Source organism: Phycomyces blakesleeanus, assembly GCF_001638985.1.
Source record: "Phycomyces blakesleeanus NRRL 1555(-) unplaced genomic scaffold PHYBLscaffold_30, whole genome shotgun sequence".
Taxonomy (NCBI): Eukaryota; Fungi; Mucoromycota; class Mucoromycetes; order Mucorales; family Phycomycetaceae; genus Phycomyces; species Phycomyces blakesleeanus.
This window is the reverse complement of record NW_017265187.1, coordinates 199,341-223,673: the sequence shown is the minus strand read 5'-3', so window position 1 is coordinate 223,673 and position 24,333 is coordinate 199,341. Positions and strand designations below refer to the sequence as shown.

Below are 24,333 nucleotides of genomic sequence, written 5' to 3'. Positions count from 1 at the left end.
TTAATGTAACCGATGTCTGCTTAATGTAACTGATGTCTGCTTAATGTAACCGATGTCTGCTTAATGTAACCGATGTATGTTTAATCTGATATCAGTTTAGTTACGAGTTTGAGCTTAATGTATGGAGCAAGTGAAAACCATGGTGTTGGATAATTTGGGCAAGGCAGATGATGAGAAAAAAAGTGTGTTTTGTTGGTCATTTCATGCCTTTGTTACATTAAGCTTATATTTATCACGGGTGAGGCCTTTTATGTTACCTATTTGGTATTGGGACCCACAATCGTATACTGTATGAGCAACAAAGAGCCTTGGGGAAATAGAAATTTATTTCATAGAACATTGATATAGGAATGGGCATATATGGAAAGAAGAAAAATGCACATAAGTAAAAAAGACATATTGATTTGATGGAGAAGTATTGATAGACAACTAAAGACTTGATCGTTTTACAGGTGCCTTGCGACAATCAAATTTTAAGATGACCTTGCGATTATTCAGTTCAGCTCGATTAAATGACTCTAGTTTGTGGCCATGATCAATCACAATTTGCTCAATTGTCTTAACATCCCTATAAAGAAAGAAAGAAATCAATAAATATGCTTGGTCATCATGAACTAGATCTGTTTCTATATACTTGACAAAGGTGCGGGCATCAATGGGATTTGTAGAGAGGCCAGCGTAGTCGAGCACAACCAGTCGAATGGACGAAGTCGTTGTTTTTGCAAACATAAGGAAATCTATACGAAGAGAGGAAAAAGAAACGAAGTGGAAAATTAATGGTAGGATCTGGTGCTGTGGACCTTTTTTTTTTTACCTTGCATGTCACCATTTTGGAATCGCAATTGTTTCAAAATACTTTGGGCAGTAGCAGTAGGGGATATATCTCTTGTCAAAAGGTCTGAGCTTGCTCGACAAATGGGCGAAACAAATACTTTTTCACAAAGGTCATTCACGTGTAAACTATTCACCATTTTTTGTAATAGTTCTAGACGTTTTTGTGGTGTTTCTTTTGATGGTGACTTCCTGCAGTAACCGACAGTTATCCAACCCGTTAATTGTCGTGTCATTTGCCGAAATGTTCTGCGATTGAACGTTCTATCCATTGCATCTCCTATTTCCCTCCCCAAAAAAGGTCAGTAATTTACCCAAGGAGTGGTTTTTGTCAACTTACCCATAAATTCAGGTTTCAGCACCCATAGACTTCTGGCTTTGATCACATCATATCCTTGACGAGTAGACTTTGGCCGACCAAAATATCCATCACTAGTTAGCCATTTGTTGATCTGGTTGGCAGTAAACGAATCACCAACATTCGGTATATAGGCTATCACCAGATTGAAGATATCCTTCTCAGTTAATGACTTGAGATCATAAAGATTCTTGACGCTACTAGCTGGGTTTGCTGTCAAAAAGATGCGCAGAAGGTCCATGACACTAGCTTTTGTTGGTTTAATGACTAGAAAAAAATACTAGAGTAAATATACAAAAATGAAATATTGCACTGCTCTCGATTTTGTTACCATTATAACTGTCTGTTGACTTGCACGAGCTGGAACCTACAAAAAAAAAGAAGGATTTGCATTAAAGCAAGGTAATGGTTGCCATTGATACTTTGGTAGCTTACTGCTTTCAACATTATCCAGCGCACAGCTACTGCTTTCGTTAGGTACACTGGAGTCGTTTGTTTCAATAAAGCTGGAGGAATCAACGTGACAAGGAGGTGGTGTATCAGGGTAATCAAGATATGTAAAGGGATCGCGTTCAGCGACTACCTTGCCAATGGCAATGGGTCGTGTGTTGCCTCTCTCCGACGTGTAAACAATATCAAATGGTGTCCCATTAACAATGGCTTTGCACTTCACACGATTTGCTTCCGTTACTGACTCTCCTAGCACCAAACATGCTGCCTGTCCTTTCGTGATCAATGTTGTTGTTGTAAATGAGTATTGACTACTGCTGTAATTGAGAATAAGTCTGAAGGAAATAATATAAGGTCTCAGCTATTCCACTCAAAGGTGTCTACCGATTACTTTATTATTTAACACACAGGTTTAGCATGCATGATAGTGATTATATTTTATATGATGATATCACCATAATATGGGATACATCAGTGGATTATTATAAGCATAATTATAACTCATAAACACATTTACTTTCAATGTTAATACTTCATTGGGACTACACACATTTATATAATTAATCATACATTAATTATCCCAAGATCACATTACTCTGATTAAGGCTCAGATAGAATCGATTACCTGACCCCAGTCATATAATTTTCCTGATCCAAAACAATATAAATAGCAGTAGTAGTTCAGTGTAGGAACCTGGTGAAACTTTGATACAAAATCTTTTCTCAATAAACAAAACCTACACAAGTTCTCACGAATCTTCGTTCCTAATCTCAAATCTTCAATTCTTCCTCTTAAAAACTTCTTCAACTTCAACCACCACAACAGTTGTCATTGCAATACAATGAAAAAAGAAGAAAAAGAAGGGCTACCTTAATGTTACGAGACCGAGCTTAATGTAACCGATGTCAGCTTAATGCGACTGGTTTCAGCTTAATGTTGTCGTAAGCTCACTGCTCTAGAATATTCTAGCTCAGACAAGTCCCTCATGATTGGCTTTGAAATGGGACAAAATTTTTTTTATTGGCTAATTCAAACATCAATTCGCGACAGTTATTTTCTTTTGCATACATATTTTATGTTTATCTCCTTTTTCTTTTGTTGCTTTGGTTATCACAATTGTTAGAAAGTATACCAAAACAATTAGAAAAAGTGAGTATTTTAATATTTTATCAGTATCAAGTTTATTAATAATATTTATTCCTCAATAAAACTGTCATTATTTACAGATATAACCCATCAAGTCCCATTAAATTTAATATAGTCCCAAATCAGCTCCATGAAGAATATTTAACCGCTGTCAAAGAAACTTCTCAAGTCTTCCTTCAACTCGAACCTTCTGGAAGACCGCAATCGAAAAGATATATATATAGCTTGACATTTTAATAAATAAAACAAGAATCTTTTCTAATCTAATTTTCTGATCTTATTCAAACACAAATAATTACGATTCTAGTTTTATCTTGTGTACCTTTCAAACTCAACTCTGACTCTTATTGTAAGTAACTGATCTTAGCTTAAATGTGATAAATACAAGCTTAATTGATATACCAGCTATATATCTTTATCGATGATTACTATTTAAAGGGTGCTCCACCTTTTATCTGATATGGTGTAACATATAATTTATTCAGATCAAAGACTGTCAAATATAATGTCAAAGAACCAGACCCTTTTTCACTCTTTTATTTTAGTATAAATACATCCTCTTTTTTCACTTTAATAAATCTTCATCTTTCTTTTTAAGACTTTCAACAAACTTAACGTTTTACTTTTAACATATTTATTATTAATGTAACAAAGACATGAAATGACCAACAAAACACACTTTTTTTTCTCATCATCTACCTTGCCCAAATTATCCAACACCATGGTTTTCACTTGCTCCATACATTAAGCTCAAACTCGTAACTAAACTGATATCAGATTAAGCATACATCGGTTACATTAAGCAGACATCGGTTACATTAAGCAGACATCAGTTACATTAAACATACATCGGTTACATTAAACATACATCGGTTACATTAAGCAGACATCAGTTACATTAAGCAGACATCAGTTACATTAAACATACATCGGTTACATTAAGCAGACATCAGTTACATTAAGCAGACATCGGTTACATTAAGCAGACATCGGTTACATTGAGCAGACATCGGTTACATTAAGCAGACATCGGTTACATTAAGCAGACATCAGTTACATTAAACATACATCGGTTACATTAAGCAGACATCAGTTACATTAAGCAGACATCAGTTACATTAAACATACATCGGTTACATTAAGCAGACATCAGTTACATTAAGCAGACATCAGTTACATTAAACATACATCGGTTACATTAAGCAGACATCAGTTACATTGAGCTAGCGTTTGGTTACATTAAGTTGACATGGTTAAATGATCCTACTAGATTTCTCATCAATTTTTTTTTACTTCGTAAAGTACTGAAAAAAAAGAGCATCAAAGTTGTTCTCTATTACGACACTTGTTTAAGCATCTATAAGAATGAGAAACAAAACCTTCGAAGTCACTCAACCTTAAGCTATTGGATGCTTCGCCGATTCGTGTCATCAACGTCTCGCTTTCCAACAGCCTACTGCGCTTAACTTTGCTCTTAACAACCGACCAAAATTGCTCAATAGATTGAGTTCAGGAGAGTATGACGGAAGGTAGGCACATCGATATCCTCGAGACTCGATATATTTAGAGATATCTTTAGCCGTGATGAATAGAAGCATATGACTTTGATTTTGGCAAGCATGCGAATTCAGAACTGGCGGGGTACGACTTTAATTTTGGAAAAGTGTAAAAGTGAGTACTCATCTTAGGAAAAAAAAAAAAACGACTTTTTGAAAATAAAAACCGCCTATTGATATTTTAAAAACCGACAATTGAATTGTTTTATTGGCCGCCCTTTTTTTAAAAAGCCGCCCTTTGGTGTTGGAACGACAGTATTTTAATCTTCAAATGAATTCAGCTTTTTTTCAGATTTTCTTTTTTCTTCAACTTAAAATTAAATTCCGATTGTGACTCAGTTTTGTGTGTATATGGCGATTTATCTGTGTACCCCGTTTCCTATCTTTTTTCTTCTTAATTTTTTTCCCTCTCTTTTTCTCCCTTTCTCCCTATCTCTCCTTTTATATACACATACATACATATACACATATATACATACAAGAATATAACATAAAGAATGGGGTCCAAACAAAAGGCAACAGCATTAAACGCCAATGGAATATCTCATCATTCCCATACTGCATTCAAGCAAACCGTAGACAATGACAGAGAGCGCGAGAAGAGACGTCGAGTTGCCGAAGGAAACAATGTTGGAAAAGAGTTTCAAACGGTACATAACCAAAAGCTTATATATATATATATATATATTCAAAATTCACATTCTATACAAAGTGATGAAAATACCAATAACTAATTAATGATAAATATCTTTTGCTTGTTGTTCTTGGGGGGGGGGGACGGGTGGATTTCTTTAGATTGACTTTAATTCTCTTGATTTATCAGTATTGCGTAAATACGTTCGAGTTCATAAAATCAAGGTTCGCTCAAAATCAAACAAAGAAGAACTTGTTGCGGCTGTGTCCCGTCATTTCGCCAACCAAACAGTGAAAGAAGTCGACACGATTACCTGCTTCCTCTACTCATCTCGTTACAGAGGTAAGTTTAAATACTTTTTCTTTGTTGGTGCTGTATAGAATCAAGGCTGATTTTTTTGTACTTAAAAAAAAACATCTCTTTATTATTCTCACAATAGACAGTGTTTTACGACTGCCACTTAATATATAACCAGATCAACGCTCTCACTCTTCCTACACACTTATACACACGCATACAAACACATTCAACATTCAAGACATTCCATATTCACTCTACATAAACATACAATCCAAATTCTCTCTCTCTTTCTTTATTTCTTTATTTCTTTCTCTACCCCTTTTAATTTTTTTATTTTTATTTTATATATCTATTATCTATAGGTATATAAATTCTATAATTTGTTTGTTTGCCTTTAATTCAATTGCTTTGATAATATGTTTCCTTTCTTTATTTGAATAATATATAAAAGTAAATATTTCCAATGTGGAAATCCCCCAATATAGATATATAGATATGTGTGTGTGTCTATGTATAGGGTATGAAATTAGACAAACAGACAAACAGGGTAGTAAATTCCAATTCCCTCTTTAGTGTCATAAGCTTGACTTAGTGGACTGGGTTTTTAGTGTCTTTGAGACTTGTATGCACAAAATCAGTTTTATAAATGTTTTTATAATATATATATGTATAAAAATTATATACGCGTCCAAATAAAATGAAATAAAATGAAATAAAATGAAATAAAATACTCTCTTTTGATATATATAATTAAAACTTAGCACTCTTCCTCGACACCATGAACGATCTGGACTTTTACCTAACACTGGGCGTAGCTCAAGACGCCAGTGAAGCAGAAATAAAAAAGGCTTACCGTAAGCAAGCCTTAAATTATCATCCTGACAAGAACAAGGAACCAGGCGCTGAACAAAAAGTAAGTTTTCTTATTTAAACATTGATTATGGATGACAATCTTACATTACAAACATAATATATATTCATATTCATATAACTCTTAGTTTGTTGAGATTGGGTAACGTAATCTCATTTCTAAAGACCAAACAAGCCTATAAATTTATTTATTTATTGTGATTCTCATTGTTAATCGTTAATTGGTAATTCTTAATTTACATTCTAGTCAAGCATACGAAGTCTTGTCAGATGGTAAGATGAATAATAATAAAGATAATAGCTTCATCAATAAGCCAAAAGAGAGAGAGAGAGAGAGAGAGAGAGGTTTTTCTTTAAAGATACAAAGCCTTGCTTTACAGTCAATATTAACATTTGATTCAATAGCTAACAAGAGGGCAGAATACGACAATATTCTTTTGGGACAGAACAATGCATCATTCAGAGACCCTCTTGAGGAATTTCATGTAGGAGGTTTATGAATATATATATATCTATATATTCAGTGCGCTTTTTAGTTTGTTAATCAATCACTATTATAGTTCTCATCCCCGTTTGATATCTTTGCCCAACACTTTGACATGCACGCCCAAATGCACAATGATTTTCTTTTATCAAATGGGCACCAATTAAACATGTTTGGAGGATTTCCTGAAGGACTAGGATTCCAACCATTTCCAAACCAAGGCTTTCCGCCATTTCCTAATCAAGGATTCCAGTCATTTCAATCATTTCCTACTGTAGGGCAAGGCCAAAGTCAAGGACAAGGAGGATATCAATCATTCTCTTCTTCTACTTCTTCATCTAGCCAAGGATTCCAGTCATTTCCTGGACAAGGAGGATATCAGTCATTCTATAGCTCCAGTACTCCGATGATTGATCCAATGGGCTCTTACAGCAGTTCGTCTTACTCTTCAAACGGAGGTCAAATGCAACAAATGCAACAAATGCAACAAATGTCACAGGGTGGCAATGGATCCATGGGAGCACCATCGTATTCACACAGCTCGTCCACCCAGACAATAACCAATAACGGAGTCACACACTCAATCACGACTACACAAGGCAATGAGGTTAGTTATTTAAACCTGTCTATCTATCTATTATATACAAGCAGAAATTCACAATTTGTCCGTAGGGAACAAGAATCACGCATGATTATGGAAATGGTAGGAGAGTTGTTATCCTTAATGGTCAAGAAATATACAATTCTCTGAATTAAAAATAAAAGCGAGAAATATATACAAGCCAATTACAACAGCAACAGAAACAGCAACAGAATTTAATAAAAGAGAGTCAAAGAAACAAGGTTTATTCACCAGATTTCCCCTCTTTATATTACTATTATAAGCCATAATTATTTATATGTATGTTGGTGACCAGAAATGCCTTGTCTGTAAGACCATCCGTAACAGTGGCATTTCTTGTTTGTTTGTTTGTAAGGAGCGAATGATATGCTCAGATTTATTCAAAGTCTCAGATTGAGTAGGAAAAGAGAAAATTAAAATATTTGTTTGAAAGGTTATGTGAATTATATGATGTTTTTGGCTTTTGGAATTTTATGCTCTTTTTTATTATTATAGAAGTTAGGGTAAAAGTAAGGGTAGAGCTGTACCGGAGGTACATCGCGAGAGCCAAGCTCTAGCTCAGAGCAGAGGCGAGATACTGACTTGCGAGCAGTGTTGAGGACTGCAGAGGGGAGGAAATGGACAGAGTTGAAGTGGAAAGACAGGTGGTGATCCAAAATGACAAGGATGGTCAAGTTAAAGACGGGTGCAGCAGGAATAGCGAGGTTGAGAGTGGGAGGGAAGACGACGAACCGGAAGGCAGCGGATAGTACAGATGGTAAGGGGGCGGTACCATAAAATTCCAACCAAATCCATAGCCATACCGCGGGTTTCAACGGGCAATCAAGAAGAAAATGCGCCTACGTCTCAACGGACCTCGTACAGATTGTGCAAAGAGGAGAGGATACAATGGAAGGCATGATGCGGTGGAGAAGAGCACGACAAGAAAGCTTGTGGTGCAAACCGCGAAACCAAACATTACGTGCCCTGTGAGGAAGAACAAAAGACCAGAAGGAGCGAAGTTGTTGTTGGTGAAGAGGAGGCTGGATGGGGCGAGTATTAACCAGTTGATGGGAACAGGCAGAGCAGTAAGAGCGAGTTGTGAGTCGGGACCAGATCTGACCGGGAAGTTGTGCTAACAGAAGCGGCTGGAGGTCAATGGACAACCCGTCACGAATGTGAAGGTCTGACTGCTGGAATGTCAGTGCAAAAGAAGAGATACATGCCTGAGAGAGAATAGGATGCAGGACCATTGTATGATCGCAAAGTCTATTGAGGATGCGGTTAAGTATGCCAGAACGGGGTAGAGGACAAGAGGGAGCGATGGAGGTGAGTATATCCAAATTAGACCCGATTTGGTATAAATGGTGGACTCACAAATAACGCCAAGCAGATCGATACAAAGGATGAGAGGGAATACTGAATATCACAGAAGACAAAGGCAGGATGAGACAATTGGAAAGGTTGAGCGCTACTCTGTCAAAGTGTCTGGGGAGAGTATCCATAGCCTTCAGGACCAAGTTCAGCGGAGAACCAAGAGTTCGATGGTTGCGAGGACGACTGTCCGGAAAGAGTAAGGGGAGAAGAGGATCAATGGTAGGTACGTCGGAGCGAAGGAGAGTAGAGAGCCATTGGGGAACAAGACCATGAGGCAGTAGAGAATTACGGATAAGGGGCTCCAGCCAGCGAAGTTGGAGAGCACATTGCTGTATCCCAGGATCCAAGATACCAAGGCCACCCTGTAGTCGGGGCAAGAAGAGAGTATCAAAAGCAATGGGAGGAAAGGAGTTGATACGGAAGAGCCCACGCACAATGAAACGAACTCGGTCAAGGAAGGCGGAAGGGAACGAAACCACACGTAGGACATGCAATAGCCGGGAAAGTACAAGAGAGTTCATGATGGTTGCCCGCCCATGAAAGGAAAGAGATCGTAGTCCATGAATACTGCAAAAGGTCTCAATTTTTGACAGGATAGCGGTCTCGTAGGAGTCTCATTGAGTGATGGAGGGAAAAAATGAAAAAAACAGGGTATCAGATAAAGGTATGGCACGTAAGATTATGCCAATCAGTAACATCATATGCACGAAGGAATGTATTCCAGTCGGGGAGTGGAAATCCCGAAAGAGAGAAGGCTTGAGTCTTATCAATGTTTATGCGAGCGTTAGATACGGCAGCGTATGTGTTGAGGTGGTAGTGAGGACGAGACAGGTGAGTTGTGTCAAGAAGAAACCCCAGCAGATCATCGGTATAAGCCAGCAGTTCGACAGGGGGCAAAGAGGTAAGTGTGGGAGAGACAGAGGGTAGAACACCGAGAAATAGAGGATTGTGTATCACGCGGCGAAGCAAAAGCTCAAAATCGAGGTCGAAGAGAATCGGCGAGAGAGGATCCCCTTGTCGAAGACTACGGGCTTGCGTAAGAGGGTGCGAGAGAAATCCATTGGCATTAATCTGTAGCTGCGTAGAGAAAAGTAGATGAGACAGAATTAACGATGGAAGGAGGCCCGAGTGCCGTCTATATGGTCACTCTAACCAGATTCCTGAGCATTTTCTTGTTGAGTGTCCTCTCGCTTAGCAAGTTTGGACTATGACTATGAACAGATGGATACCACAGTGCCCCAGCCCGACTGTCCACAATCCTTCGTGCCTTTTATGCTCTCGACCTCCTTCCATCCCCTCCTCATATTGACTCATATCATGTTTTGGATGGTGTGCTTGCCACAGTGTGGAAAGCGTACTGGCCCACAATTTTTGACGATGTACCTTTTGTTCCTGCCGATGTAGTTGTTTCTGTGAACAAATCGCTTCAATTTTTCTTTCAGTCTTCCCATCTCCTAGACTAGGTCTCTCACTCTTGTGCTCCATCTACTTTCTACTTTCTCCTGTATTATTTCTTCTCTTCGTTCTTTTTCTTCTGTTAATTTTGTTTCCCTCCTCCCTTTGTACGCATTAGGCTACTGCATAGTCCCCACATTTTTTGTGTTCATAAATCTCTCCCCAGGCATTTGGGATCCAATGCGCCAAAAGTACATGTCTTGCAACTGTACAATCACTTGCCAGAAATGGTTTATATGTTTATTTACCCTTCTTCGTCTTTTCACTCCCCACTTGTGTCTGTGATCTCCAGTCTTTCGCAGAAACTTTTCAAAAGACGTTCACTTTGGAAGAGCGTGTCCTTCAAACTGCACAGCTTCTACAACTTTACAGAAAAGAGAAACAAAGTTTCAAGTCATTGACTAGATACGAAGAACATCATTTGGAGAAATCAGCCCTTGATTGGAGAAGGGAAACCTTTTACTCGCCACCAAACAAGAATCCAAAACCAAGGATCCCTGGTCACATTTTCGCCAGATCCAGCAGTCAATTTGTGTCAAGGCTACTTGCAGCGAAACACTCAGAAGACGAAACAAGTGTTTCGTACGATTCTTTTGACTGGGGAAAGAAAGGCGAGAAGTGACACAATAAAATAACCAACGAAACACTCAATGAGAGCCCTTATGCCGAATAAAGGTGCTCTTGAGTGATCTCGGTATAATTATTCTGGCTGTCAGAAAAAAGCGGAATTATATTGTTAGACGTTTGTGGTCTCAGATTTTCAACTTTTTGCACGAAATCAGTGCCTTAGAAAGTGCCAGGTGTTGAGATGATGGTTGTAGTGTTGTGAGCCAAATACCCAATCAAATAAGATATACTTCCTTTAGATCTCAAATAATCCAACAGTCCCTTGGAGAAGAAAGGAGAACGAAGTGTAGATGGGAGGAGCAAGAGGAAGAGGATATTGTTCGTCGTCAACTTTCATTTGGTACTCAACAACTTCCTTTCCATTTTCATCCGTTAACATCACATCGCCGCTGTGCTGATAAATGTTAGACATTTGGTTGTACTTCTAATGAAAAGCAAACCAAAGATAATTTTAACTTTGCGCGAATTTTTATTGCATTAATTCACTAATTATATTTTATTTAGTGCACGATTTTTTAGCTCACGATTAATTTCGAAAAGCGCTATAAAGAAAAGACAAGAGCCAAGGGGTAAAAGAAAAAAAAAAGACTGTGAAATTCGTTGTTACACAATTCGTAATTTTACATAAATTTATTTTTCTCCTTTGGTTTTATTTTTTATTTTTTATTTTTTGAAGTGATTTCAAAATCTCTAGACCGTATTCTTGAGAATGAATGAAGGGAAACAAAAGAAAAGCTCTTCAGAAAAACGTAAACGACACGGCAAATCAAAAGAAAATAAGTCACAAAAATCAAAAGAAAGAAATTCTTCACCAAAACTAAATTCCCATTCACGAGAATCCCTTTCATCAAATTCAAGCATTCCAAGTACAAATCATAATCCAAAACACTCGCCACTACAGACACACCGCTCAAATTCAGTCCCAAGAACAAGTTCACCATGTGCTCTTCCATTCCGACTTCCTCTTAGTCCTTCAACCACTGCAGTTCCAAAAATCAAAGAGATTGTACTCCTAAAGTTAATTCCACAGCCTCTGTTTGGTGATGTCCGTATATTTACCGAGACAAAAGGGCCAGATATCCGACTCAATATCAGTGACAGTATTGCACAGCACAAAAAGATTGCCAGGAAGTACCCGCAATCCATACTTTCTTTTAAAGCTAATAGCAAGAGTTTAGTAAAGAAAGAACCTCTATCTGAAATTACCGTATCTGATCCTTATGCGAATGTACCAAAAAATGAAACTTTGGCATCAAACATACCAAGGGATCTTGGGTCACCAACATTAACACCAACACCAACACTAATATCAGCATTAATATCAACACCGACACCGACACCGACACCGACACCAGCACCAGCACCAGCACCAGCACCAGAACCAACACCAGAACTTGAACTAGAGTTAGAACTAGAACCAGCAACAGTACCAACACAAATATCAACACATGTACCAATAATACCAACTCCCACAACGCCAATAGCAACAATAGCACCAATAGCACCAACAGCACCAACAGCACCAACAGCACCAACAGCACCAACAGCACCAACAGCACCAACAGCACCAACAGCACCAACAGCACCAACAGCACCAACAGCACCAACAGCACCAACAGCACCAACAGCACCAACAGCACCAACAGCACCAACAGCACCAACAGCACCAACAGCACCAATGGGACTAACACCATCGCCATCGCCATCACCAACACCAACACCATCACTTATATCAACAACAGTAACACCAGTACTAACATCAGCACTAACCTCAAGTAAGTCAACATACAAAACGAAAAATACAACTAGTACAGCCGATCTAATCACTCCCAAAGATTTAAAGATACATCCTAGCCCACCCAGGAGACAAAGAGCTATACGATCCACACCTTTTACTTCGCCACCAATAAATGTGGTTCCGCAAGAAGAAAAACCAATAGTCAGACGTGCATTAGCAAAGAGATCTAAACCTTTTACTGCATCGTGCTTATTACCCGAATCACCTATAAATATAACAAAGCATATTCCTGAGAAACGTAGGGCGCAGGATTCTATCGAACTTACTCACCCTGATAACGGACAAAAGAAGCAGAAGCAGAAAAGTGACCATGAAGAGAATAACAATGTCTCATTACCTTCAGATAAAACCTTACCAAACGGTGGGAATAATGTAAGAATAAGAAAGAAAGAAAAAAGGATTGTGAATATCCATTGTGTGTGTATGTGTATATTAACTATTTTTTTATTGTATTGTTTCGTAGGACGTATCTGAAACTATCGTTGATGTGCCTTTGGAAGTTGCAGCTCCTATCAATAATACAAGTCACAAGGAACCTGAGCTAAATGATTTATTGTCAAAAGAGGCACAGATTATTAAAATTTCAGAATCATATCAGTGTGATTTAGAAGCACTAAAGACGAAATACGAAGACGAAGTTAGGATCTTAGAGGCCTCCTACCGTGAACGAATTAGTCAGATTACATTTAATTAATAGTAAACTATCAATTTATCCACATACACATTTGTGGGTGCATGTATACATACATTGAAGTATACAAGCAAGAGAAGAAAGAAGAGTTCAATGCAAGCTCGAAGGGACCTGTACATATACAAGCTTAATAACCTGTCTCTTGGAGTACACTATGGTAAAAAGGAAAAGAATGCTCTTTATTAGTTTACTCAAACTTGCCACATATTTTTTTTCAAGAGTTTTGTTTTTCTAATTTTTGTATTTCTAGCTACAAGTACACTCACAGTCAAAGACGCTTTGACCTCTGCAATATATATATATATATATATAATAAAATGAAATAAGAATATTGTTTTTTCTCCCATTTTATTAATCTAGTCCAACATGCAAGATGCACCATGTGCATGCACTTCACAGATTCTGGTGCGACCCGGATTTTATTGGTAGCTCGCATATGTCTATCAACCGTCAAGTCAATCATTAAGAGAATGGATAGAGAAGGATATCTATAGTCAAGAAAAGGGTCCGAAAGGCATAAAAATATTGATGAGAGGACAAAGAGATGCCTTGAATAACATGAGAGCATTTGCCTGTAGAAAGAAAATAATGAGCTGTTTCAAGTGCTTGGGCTTTGGATTATATACCAGACCCCATAAAATAGCTTTAACTGAAATCCACAAGAAAAGACGGCTGGAATAGGTTCGTAAGTAGGTCGATTGGTCTGAAGAGTAGTGGCGACGTGTTATATGGTCCGATAAATCAAGATTTACACTTAAATTTAGTGATGTAAAATCTACAGCTACTAGATGTAATACTGGCTCTTATTCAATGTGATGGAAAGATAGCCGTGAACTCCAGGATTTTGACTACTGGCCAGTTTAAAGTCTGGATCTCAGCCCTATTAAGAATCTCGGGTGGGCCCTCGAGAGACGTGGGAGGGATTAGAGAGCCATCATCAACAGCTTTGATGATTTGAAAGGCTGTAATGGAATAATAAGGACAAAGAATAGGCGTTTAACTTGCATCATATCTAGCAACCAGTATATATCATAGACGCCTAGTTTTTCTGTTGTCAAGGGAGGCCATAATAAATATTGACGTTTTATTCCAATCATAAACATTTATTTAATGCTTTAATGATTTAGCTATTATTATTGATGAAAAGTTGCATGTTGAATATATGCCTTGATATCCCCCAGGTTTTTTTTTTGGGTGGGGTTCAGAGGTAGAAATTTTTTGTTTGTTTCTGTACAAGCATGTCTAACCTTATGGTCTCGTCTACTCGCAAGGCTTAGTATAGCAAACCTAATGGTGTCTATCCCCAATATTTTAAGGCCATAAAAATAAATAAAATCGAATTTCATTGGACAATGTGTATTTTCTTTTAAAAAATATATATATATTCTCTTTTGTGATTTTTTTCGGACCTGAAGCTTAAAATATAAACATTTCAAAAATGATAATGGTTTATTCACAGACTGAGATTGATGTCACACTAAAACATGCCATAGTATGGAATACACTATCAGCAAGGCTTTAAGTTGCACCTTGAATTCTTTTTCTTTTATTTATTTAGAGCTTATTTTAGGCTAAGATATATTATATATTTTATGAATATGGTAGGGTAAAAGAGAAGCTTACATTATTTGTCTGTTTGGCGATTGTGTGAGTTGTACTGTAATGTGTGAGAATAGCCCTTGGAGTCAATGTTAAGCTCGGAGCAAAAGCAAGGGATAGTGTTGCGGGTAGCACTGAGAGCTAAATATGGCTAGAATTGGATAAAATAGAAATGAAAACAGTGGTGGTATTTCAAAATCGCGAGCACTATCAATAAAAAAAAAACAAAGTAACATTGATAATTGAGGATATAATTGACCTTAAGGCAAACGTCTCAAAGGTGGTTAGAATAATAGAGGAATGATTAGATGTGTTTAATAATTCCAACCAGTCCCCTTATTCATACGGTTGATTTTCATAGATACGGGAAGAAAAAAATACTCTTTTGAGCCGGCTGACTGTTGACAGATAATGCAGAGAAGAGATGATGTATCTATAGGTGCAGTACGGTCAACGATACTATGGAAAGCGAGCTTGAGATGCAAGTCGCGCAACAAAATATTTCATGCGTTTGACGAAGGGTAAATGGCTAGAAATAATGCATCTGGCATAGACCAAGAAGAAGGTGAATAGAATAAGAAGGACTGTATTGGTGAGATCAGATACACCGATTAAATTGAGAGAGAAGATACGTGCTCATGGCTGGAAAAGGTTCAAAGTTGACTAATAAAAGAGGTGAGATGGATAGTAGATTCTTCATGGAATAGAACATCCAGCTGACGAAGCTTTGCCTCTTCAAATTGTGCAACTTGCATTCTTAAATTGTGCGACTCGTATTTTCAAATTGTGCGCCTTTTATCTCTTGGTATTTTACTTCAACTAATAATAAAACAAACTAGAATCATATCACCTTTTGCTTGAGATAAGTAATAAAAGAAAGAAGAAACTCTACTTATTTTACGCAGGTACCTACTTGTCTGAACATATTGTAAAGTAAGGCAGGGTTTTATGACAAATGTATATATGATGTTTGTGGTAGGACGAGTTCATAAACTCAGTTGGCTTTATTCCAAGAAGTCAAAAAGGATGATTGATAGGTCAATGAGCTGGCTCTTCGGAGTAAGAGATGTGAAAACGGCAAGGTCGACAGAATAGGAAAGTAATCAGGACTGGTAATTGGTTTTACTTCGAAACAAGAAGTAAAAAAAAACCAAAAAAAAAAAGTGGCTGGAATCTTATGCACTCAGTAAGAACAAGCAAGCACACACACGTTGGGTATTGTAAAACAGTACATGATTGCTTAAATAGGAATTCCGGTGAGGTTACGCAGTGGCTGATATATACATATATATGTGTGTAAAATAAAAAGAAACCAAAGAATTAGAGTGTATGGGTGCACAATAAACCTAATTTGGTAAAAAGAAATAAAAAAGAAAACAGTTGATTCTTCTTCTTTTTTATAAGAAATAATAATAGAATAATTATATACACTGTATCACTATAGAGACGCGTTTATTTTGTATCCATGGAGAACAGGGTAAAAAAAAAAGATATAAAAAGACCATTGAATTGGGACATTCCTTTTTTCTTCATCCAAAAATCACATCTTATCTTACCATGTCTTACCACGAAGAAGCCTACAACAAGATCAATGCCGTCGAGACTCCTTCTGAGGAGAACAAGGCTGAGTGGACCCACCAGCTTTTGGCCGCTGCCGCTGGTTTTGGTGCCATGCGCGCTTACAACAAGAACAAGGCCGAGAAGGAGGGTGAGGAAGACGACCACCATCTTGCCAAGGAGCTCCTTGCCGGTCTCGCTGCTGCTGCCGTTGACAACCTTGCTGAGTCCAAGGGTATGGACTGGCTCGATCGCGAGAAGGCCAAGCACCAGGCCAAGGAAGAGGCTGAAAAGCTTTATAGTGAGCAGACCGGTTACAACTTCTAAACAACCAATCAAAACCCCAAAACCTTTGCTAGATATAACATATCTTTCATCTTTACACATGTATTCCCCACCACTCCACAACTTCTAGTCCACTGTTACCACTTTGGACAGTTTATCTGTATTTAGTTGATGTTACCCATCATGTTTTTTTATTAAAAGAAAAAAAAAGCAATGCTTTTTTGTTACAATTTGATCAATCGTAAAACTGATATTATTGAGTAGTACACCATGGTAAAAAAAAAGTGAGGCAATTTTAGTAGGAGATTTTTAGATGCTTTTCCAGGGGTTCAAGATTTGTGTCAACTACATTTTAATAAATACAACTTTTCTTTCATTTATATATTTGCTAATGTAGTCCAAAAGTAAAGATGTATTTTTAATATTCATTTTACTTTTATCCCGGAATGGTTTTGCGATTGTGAAAGTATTACTCTCCCACTCTATAATAAAACATAGTCTCTAGATTGTTCAAAGAATAAAATGATATATTATCTACAGCTCCAGTTACAACCTTAATGTACGTACAGTAAAGAATATGGAAACCTGTGATAACTTACCCTCTACTATATTCGGTAACTTTGATGCGATATTGCTACAACTTCGTGCCCTATGTTTTTAAAAGATAGACTTTCTCATTTTTGAATGCGAAACTCTGTACTGTTGCTGCAGATCATGACTTATGAGAATTAAAATTAGACGATTACAGCAATCCTACGGGTACGATGTTTCTTGGTGGAGTACAACGTTTTTATCTAACCAGGCTAATTTGTTGTGAGCCCTGAGCCAGCAACTGTGAGAAGTGGATTGGACTTAACACTCAGTTCCAATCCTCTCCGATCAGAAGCAACCACCTCAACCGCAGACGTTGAGTGAGCAATATCGAGCAGAAGAGGAGCACTGCTTAGCAAGATACCGCAGTAAAAAGAACTTTACATGGAATCTAGAATACTGCAGTATCTCATAGAAATATTATAAATATCACAAATATTATCATGAATAAACATTATCTTTCGTTTCCTGTAAAAGTTCTCTATTTCTCTTTTACTCTTTCAGCCAATCACCGGCTTCCTCTTACTGAGTTAACCCTAGTTTATTTTAAATTAACTGTGACTACCTGTCCGGAGCCTAGTGTCTTTCTCTAATCGCTCAGGGCAAATTTGCCGTGTCCTGGAAACACAATATATTCAATTAATAGCCGTTTGCACCCTAAATTTAGGCTTGGCAACAAAGAAATAATGATTTATCACAAATACACTATATCAATAGTAAGTTATGCAGAGGATTATAAGGAGCTGCTGTCATTAAAGTGTGACGCAATCTTGTTTGACATTTTACTATTAATTAGCCTTCTTATGCGTATCATGTCTTTCTCTTTCTTTCACCTATTGTATCTATATTACCAGAGCTTGAAAGCACCAACTGCTAAGTAATCCCCACTCAACTCTTTTTTTCAAAAGCACAACAGGAAATCTTGATACGACTATTTTGTATCCTGGCGTGTATTAACTATTATAATAAGAATATACCTTTAAGGAGCAGGCGTGGTCTGGTATATTCAAAATGTCGTACCCTGCCAGGAAACGTTGTCCCTATAAATTTAGCGCTAGAAATGCCTTTGATAAAAAAGTGCTATTAGACAAGAGCTTTACTGGTGGTATTCTTACCGAGGATATTGCATTGGAATCAATTTTTGAACGACCTGCCCCTGCTGGTATTGCCACCAAGATCGACTTGAGTACTACTATTCTATGGAGACTGGATCCTGGAGTACGCGATGCTATTGTTGCTTGTGTTGGTGCTGGTGCTGGTGCTGGCCAAAATAGGCAAAGTCATATAATACGTAAAACTTCCACAGGTGAATATTACCAGCTTTCCGGATTCAAGTCTGCTACCATAAAAAGAGCCAGAAATGATCGAGTTAATGTTGATGAACGCCGTCTGATTTCTAACACTCTGTCAACAAGGACATGTAATTGGGACCAATTCAATGAAGCTTTGCGATATACCTTTTGGAGCTTTGAGGCAACCAAAGGCTGTTACTCAACCAGCCTGAGAAACCTCAGATACCATAGTTATAGGAACAAGCAAAAGACACTAGATGAAATGTGCAAGCGACTATTTACAGGGAGCATAAAGTACCGAGAGGGAGTTTGCGATATACAGCAAGCAAACCATCAAAAATAAAAGTCTTTACCTCCTGGGGTCAATACTGGCGAGGTCAAAAGACCTACTTTGGGTGGCATTTGGTGCTGCTCGTTTTGGTGGACTCGGTGGGAACACAGCTCCGCCAACAAAGTCATTCAGAGCGGCTTTGTTAAATTACATCAAACCGACTGGGCGTACCCAAGCCCATATATCCAAGTATGTCGTTATGATCGAGGAGTATCTTACGAGCCAAATATGCCCCAGATGTCCTACAGAAAGTATATCTAACCAACTTGACGACTTGGATGTGAATATCCACTCAGTTCCCAACTGCGAATCTTGTAATACTCGATGTAATAGAGATCATATAGCTATTCTCAATATGAGATATGTCTTATTATATATGGTATCCAACAACAACAACAAAAACAACAACAGACCAGAAGATTTTCGGCCAGGCAAGTTGTCTGGATGTTATTATACGTGAAAAAAGTAACACTATATTCTCACTATAATTTTTGTAAAATTTTTGGATTTCTGAAAAATACCCAAAGACACGGAGACTTATCTCCGATTACACCGTACCCTTCAAACTACTCCCACAATCATCTATTATTTTTATTTTTATTTTTGCCGTAGCGTTAGGGTATTTTAATGGAGTATTGACTATAGTTATAGGATAAACAAACACCACAAAAAATGTAAAGCTTGTATTAACTTACGCTCTATATATGTGACTAAAGGAGAACGAATGAGATATTGAATAATTATTATACAAAAACAAACATATTACTTTTAGTGTCTTGCGGGATTTCTATCGACATACATAACCGTTCAAGATACCCAGTATACTCATAGAATTTCTACAGTTAATATATTTTGAGTAAATAAGAATAGCTACTTTATTATTCGTCTTATTAGTATTGAAATCACTGTCGTAATTAAAGAGTCAATCTCTTAAAGTTCAGGCTGGCTACAAAGTACTATCTGTCTTGGTGAACCACCAAACGAGCCAAAATATGTGTCAAGTATCAATACAATAAAATTCCGTTGATATATCTCTGCTACTCCAAGAGAAGGACATAACGTTGCTGGTGTTATTTATAAAGCCCCTTCTCTCCAACGGTAGACATATTTTTGATATTTAAGAGTATCAAAATACGTAAGTTTGTATTTTTCAATATGTTTCTTTATCAATCAAAAGATACAAGTAGTTTAACAACACACATACACATGTATATATCCACAGTAGTGATTGTGCATAGAGTCTTATCTACATCTTATACTACTAGACCTTAAAAGATAATAATCAACTGCACGATATTTATTATTACTATATATATATTATTTCAAAAGTTTATATGAACGCTCTTATCATTTTTTTATATAGAATGAAAATAAATAAATAAATTATATATATAATCTTCTTTTCTCTACAGGTGGCGCTCTTTTATTATTTTAGTTATCAGTCTACCAGAATAACTTGACTTTTTGTACAATTGGATCTTATACATTCATACACACAACATAAATACCCAAGCATCATTACATTCAACAAAAACAAAAATAAAATAACAAATAACAAATAACAAAACAAACCAAAACAAAACGGACAAAAAAAGGAGAGAAAAGAAAACCTCATGTCTTTACAAAGCCACAACGTCATTACGAGTCAAGATCAGCCAACATGGCCACCCAATTATAGTGCATACACAAGTAAGTAGAGGTTAATCTCAACAAACACAAATCTTATTCTTGCTTGTTAGCAAACGAGAACGATGAAGTGTACGATGTGCTCCAGAAAGAAGCAAATAGTCGACGTGCACCAGACAGCTATAAAGCATTCTTAAGGAGTGTAATTCAGGCCATGGGTGAACTAAAACGCGATGCAGACAAGGCAGAAGCAGAACGCTCAGCTTTTATGGGCTATGTTGACACGCTCAATCGCAATTACCATGATCTTGAGTTATTGTGTCAACAAGAACGAATGGATCGACTTAAAGTTGAAGAAAGGATTCTTCAGGTGATGGAAGAAAAAGAAAAAAAGATTAACACTGATCTAGAAACATCCTCTGAAATCGTACCTCCCGAATCCACCCAATCTACTGAAATTCAGCGTTTAACAGATCAACTGAAGGCTACCGAAGAGGCACACAATAAAACAAAACTTGAGCTGGTTGCGATTACTGAAAAGAATGCAGAGAGCTTAAAATCATTGAATCGATCTGCTGTAGGAAGACTAAAGATTGAAAAGACGATGTTGATGCAGGCCAAATCATTAGAAAACATCTCCAATAAACTTGCTGACACACAAGCCAAGCTAAATGTTGCAAATGAAGCTATTGCTCATCTACAGCAGCAACTTGCAAGTAAAAATAGCAAGGTTGCTCAATACAAGGCTGAAGCAGAGCAGTTAAAGAATGCATATCGACAAATTCTGACATTTAATAATACCCAAGGCGCGTTTAATAACCGTGCTGCCTACGCAGGGGCTACATCTCAAACTACAACGCAACCCGGCTACCAAAACAATACCACTTTGCCGACAGAACACCTTAAACAAATGGCCCAGCACCGAAATATGCAGCAAAGATATCAAGCACAGCAACAAGCACAGCAACAAGCACAGCAACAAGCACAGCAACAAGCACAGCAACAAGCACAGCAACAGGCGCAACAACAGGCGCAACAACAGGCGCAACAACAGGCGCAACAACAGGCGCAACAACAGGCACAACAGCAAGCGCAACAACAGGCACAACAGCAAGCGCAACAGCAAGCGCAACAGCAAGTGCAAAAGCAGGCACAGCAGCAAGTGGGTTTCCAGCATCAGAAACAGGTGTTGGACCACTTTCAACATATTCCCCAATTACAGCAGGCTCAACGGCAGATACACCAAGAAGGTGATAGACAACATATTCATAGACAAGAGGATGATCAGCAAAGTATACAACATGTATTTTCTCCTTTAACAAGTCCCACAAACACCAACCATATAATGTCTCCTCAAAGCGGATACGGACAGCCACCAACTCAGCGGTAGCAAAAGGAAATCACTCTGAAGCTATATGCTATCTTTCGTCAAACTTGCAAAGAAAAGAAAAATCTCCACAAAATGTATTCCCTTTTTTGCCTTTTCTTTAATTCCTTCCATTCCTCCTCTCCTCCCCTATTTCTTTCTATTTATTTATCTTTTTCTTCCTATATTGAAACCAAAGAAGAAGCAAAGAAAAGCAAAGGAAGAAAAAGAAAAAGAATATCTTTTGGTCTTTCTCTTTACCTTTATCTTTCTCTCTTGAACCCCTCTATTGAGTAAGCTAATAATGATACCAATCTATACATTGCTGTACATACACACATACATTTTGTATATGTATATATATAAAACAAATACATATCCACATACATACATACATTTCTTCTTTGAATCATACGAGCATAAGAAGTTAATATAAAACCCAAAGACAATAAAAGGTAGAAGAAGTCCTTTATAGGTGGCCACCTATTAATTCAGAATATTTCATAAAAAATAAATTGGTTTTTATAATGCTAGATCACGAGACCCTTTAACCCACTCACCCACCTACACACCTACACACACACACACATTGGGCGCATTATTTCTCTCTTTCTCTCTCTTCTTTTTAATTTTATTTCTCCTCTTCATTCTTGTTTATCTTTACTTCTTTACCTCTTTCCTCTTCTTTCTTTTAGCATTTCAAAATGGAATGTAATTACTGCCATACTACAAATCGCAAGAATTTCTGTGAAACATGCATCTCAGAAAAGTAAAGAATCAAACATAATAGAATAAAGTCTAATGACTTGTTGGTTGTGATTCATAAATGCGCAGTATATTGATAAGCAATATATATATATATATATGATATAAAATTATATCATGTAATATAATAATAGATTAGAGAGTCATCGGCGAGAATTGAATCCGACCATAATTGAACGAGATTCCCTCATTGCAAAAGCAGATCAACTTGTTACTCAGGCAGCCTCAATCCGTAATCTTCTTTCTGAGAAGAATCGTCGGGCTGCCAACATTGTCAAAGTGATGGACCAACGGCGATGCATAAAGACGGACTGTGAAGCAAGTAAGTAAATGGTCAATATTCAAAGTTTACAAAGGCTGATTATATGCATCCTCTGTTTCTAATAGTGGAGCAACGTATTCGTGACCTACAACAACAAATAGACGCAAAACGGAATCTAGTTAACGAGGGAGGACAGCGCCTCGAGATGTTCGAAGCACAGGAAGCTAAACATGTACACAATATTGCTCAACTCACAAAACGCTGGCAACGCACTCATAGACTCACTGCGGCAGCACGGAGAGTACTAGTCAACGAGATCACAACCCTGTTTGAATTTAAACCAGGTGTGGTGGTGGTTGCAGAGCCACTCCAACCTCTTTCACGTCAGCCTGTTGCGGAACTGGTGGATTCTAGTACTGTGCTACCCCCGGCCTCAATGCCGTTTGCAGGCAGAGGAATTACGAGAGCACAGCAGCAACGGTCACGGGAAGACCTTTATATTTGTGGAATAACCCTTCCACCACGGCCAATTGATGTATCAAGTATAAAGAAAATCGTTCACCAAAAAAAAAGAGTAGAGAGGTTTATATAAAGGTATATATGTGAATACTTACAAATCCTATCGTGGTTATTATTATTATTCTTTTGTATGTGCATTTGAATTTATAGAGTATTCCAAGGAAGAATTAAATGCGGCAATTGGACATGTCATTCATATTCTTGGTTTGATTGTTCATTATCTTGGTGTCAAATTACCTTTTGTATTCTTTCACAAAGGAATATCCCCCTACATACGGTCGGCGTCAATACGGTCACGGCAACAAAGGTAAAAGAAAAGAAGTGCAGAAATAGAGTAGAAGATGCTTTAATGTGTATTGATTGATTGATTAATTAATTAATTAATTAACCAACAAAAAAAATACTTAATAAAGATATCAAAAATATCAAAAAAATAAATAATTCTTTTATATTCATATTCATATTCGTATTCGTATTTGCGTTTTCATTTCATTCTATTCTTTGCTTCATTTTACTTGTTTGGGTGGTGTAGTAGAATGCCATTGTTTCTGGACAATAAGAACCTGAAACGGTTCACTATTGGAATGGCAATGTTAAACTATGATATTGGTTATCTTTGCCACACTCAAGGCGTTGATATTCCCCTGCATCAGATCCCGAATACTCTTCAAGGATTAATGGCATGTTGCCAATCATCTGGTTTGGGTGTGTAAGTAAAAATAATAATAGTAATAATATATATGTATGTATACTCCAAATATTGATGAAAGTATGGTGTATTTACCCTAGTCGCTCGCATGCTATGAATTACCATGGAATCCTGGGGCTAGATTTTCCATTGGATCTCAAGAGTGTCTTGCGAATGACTTCTCTCCGTTTTCGAGACGGATCTATTGCGGCCAGCATTGATACTGAGTTGGTTGGAGATGGTCTATTGAATGATAGCTACTTTAAAGTTCGG

General features: G+C 37.4%; 6 protein-coding genes across 6 annotated transcripts; 2 read left to right on the top strand and 4 right to left on the bottom strand.

Moving 5' to 3' along the window:
• Positions 1 to 429: 429 nt before the first annotated feature.
• On the bottom strand, positions 430 to 2,627 carry PHYBLDRAFT_174350 (hypothetical protein; the record flags this gene model as incomplete). Its single annotated transcript, XM_018437234.1, has 7 exons — positions 430 to 737; positions 815 to 1,111; positions 1,172 to 1,456; positions 1,521 to 1,556; positions 1,625 to 2,000; positions 2,265 to 2,447; positions 2,592 to 2,627. 7 exons carry the CDS (start codon positions 2,625 to 2,627, stop codon positions 430 to 432), a joined length of 1,521 nt encoding a protein of 506 aa, XP_018285348.1.
• A 5,068-nt stretch (positions 2,628 to 7,695) lies between these two features.
• On the bottom strand, positions 7,696 to 8,484 carry PHYBLDRAFT_174348 (hypothetical protein; the record flags this gene model as incomplete). Its single annotated transcript, XM_018437233.1, has 2 exons — positions 7,696 to 7,853; positions 8,214 to 8,484. The coding sequence occupies 2 exons, from the start codon at positions 8,482 to 8,484 to the stop codon at positions 7,696 to 7,698; spliced, it is 429 nt and encodes a 142-aa protein (XP_018285347.1).
• Positions 8,485 to 11,369: 2,885 nt separating this feature from the next.
• On the bottom strand, positions 11,370 to 13,527 carry PHYBLDRAFT_183595 (hypothetical protein; the record flags this gene model as incomplete). The annotated part of the gene is made up of 7 exons (XM_018438798.1): positions 13,430 to 13,527; positions 12,952 to 13,336; positions 12,685 to 12,860; positions 12,461 to 12,585; positions 11,953 to 12,083; positions 11,750 to 11,850; positions 11,370 to 11,670 (listed from the first exon to the last, which is right to left on the bottom strand). A coding segment is annotated over exon 7 (273 nt), but the record flags the coding sequence as incomplete, so codon positions are not given.
• A 459-nt stretch (positions 13,528 to 13,986) lies between these two features.
• On the bottom strand, positions 13,987 to 15,533 carry PHYBLDRAFT_151559 (hypothetical protein; the record flags this gene model as incomplete). The annotated part of the gene is made up of 2 exons (XM_018432703.1): positions 13,987 to 14,141; positions 15,443 to 15,533. The coding sequence occupies 2 exons, from the start codon at positions 15,531 to 15,533 to the stop codon at positions 13,987 to 13,989; spliced, it is 246 nt and encodes an 81-aa protein (XP_018285345.1).
• A 786-nt stretch (positions 15,534 to 16,319) lies between these two features.
• PHYBLDRAFT_77479 (hypothetical protein) lies at positions 16,320 to 17,281 on the top strand (the record flags this gene model as incomplete). The annotated part of the gene is made up of 3 exons (XM_018443259.1): positions 16,320 to 16,636; positions 16,678 to 16,684; positions 17,161 to 17,281. The coding sequence occupies exons 1-3, from the start codon at positions 16,336 to 16,338 to the stop codon at positions 17,279 to 17,281; spliced, it is 429 nt and encodes a 142-aa protein (XP_018285344.1). The 5' UTR covers positions 16,320 to 16,335.
• Positions 17,282 to 18,222: 941 nt separating this feature from the next.
• PHYBLDRAFT_63697 (hypothetical protein) lies at positions 18,223 to 19,690 on the top strand (the record flags this gene model as incomplete). The annotated part of the gene is made up of 3 exons (XM_018441158.1): positions 18,223 to 18,797; positions 18,850 to 19,213; positions 19,607 to 19,690. 3 exons carry the CDS (start codon positions 18,223 to 18,225, stop codon positions 19,688 to 19,690), a joined length of 1,023 nt encoding a protein of 340 aa, XP_018285343.1.
• Between the last annotated feature and the right edge of the window lie 4,643 nt (positions 19,691 to 24,333).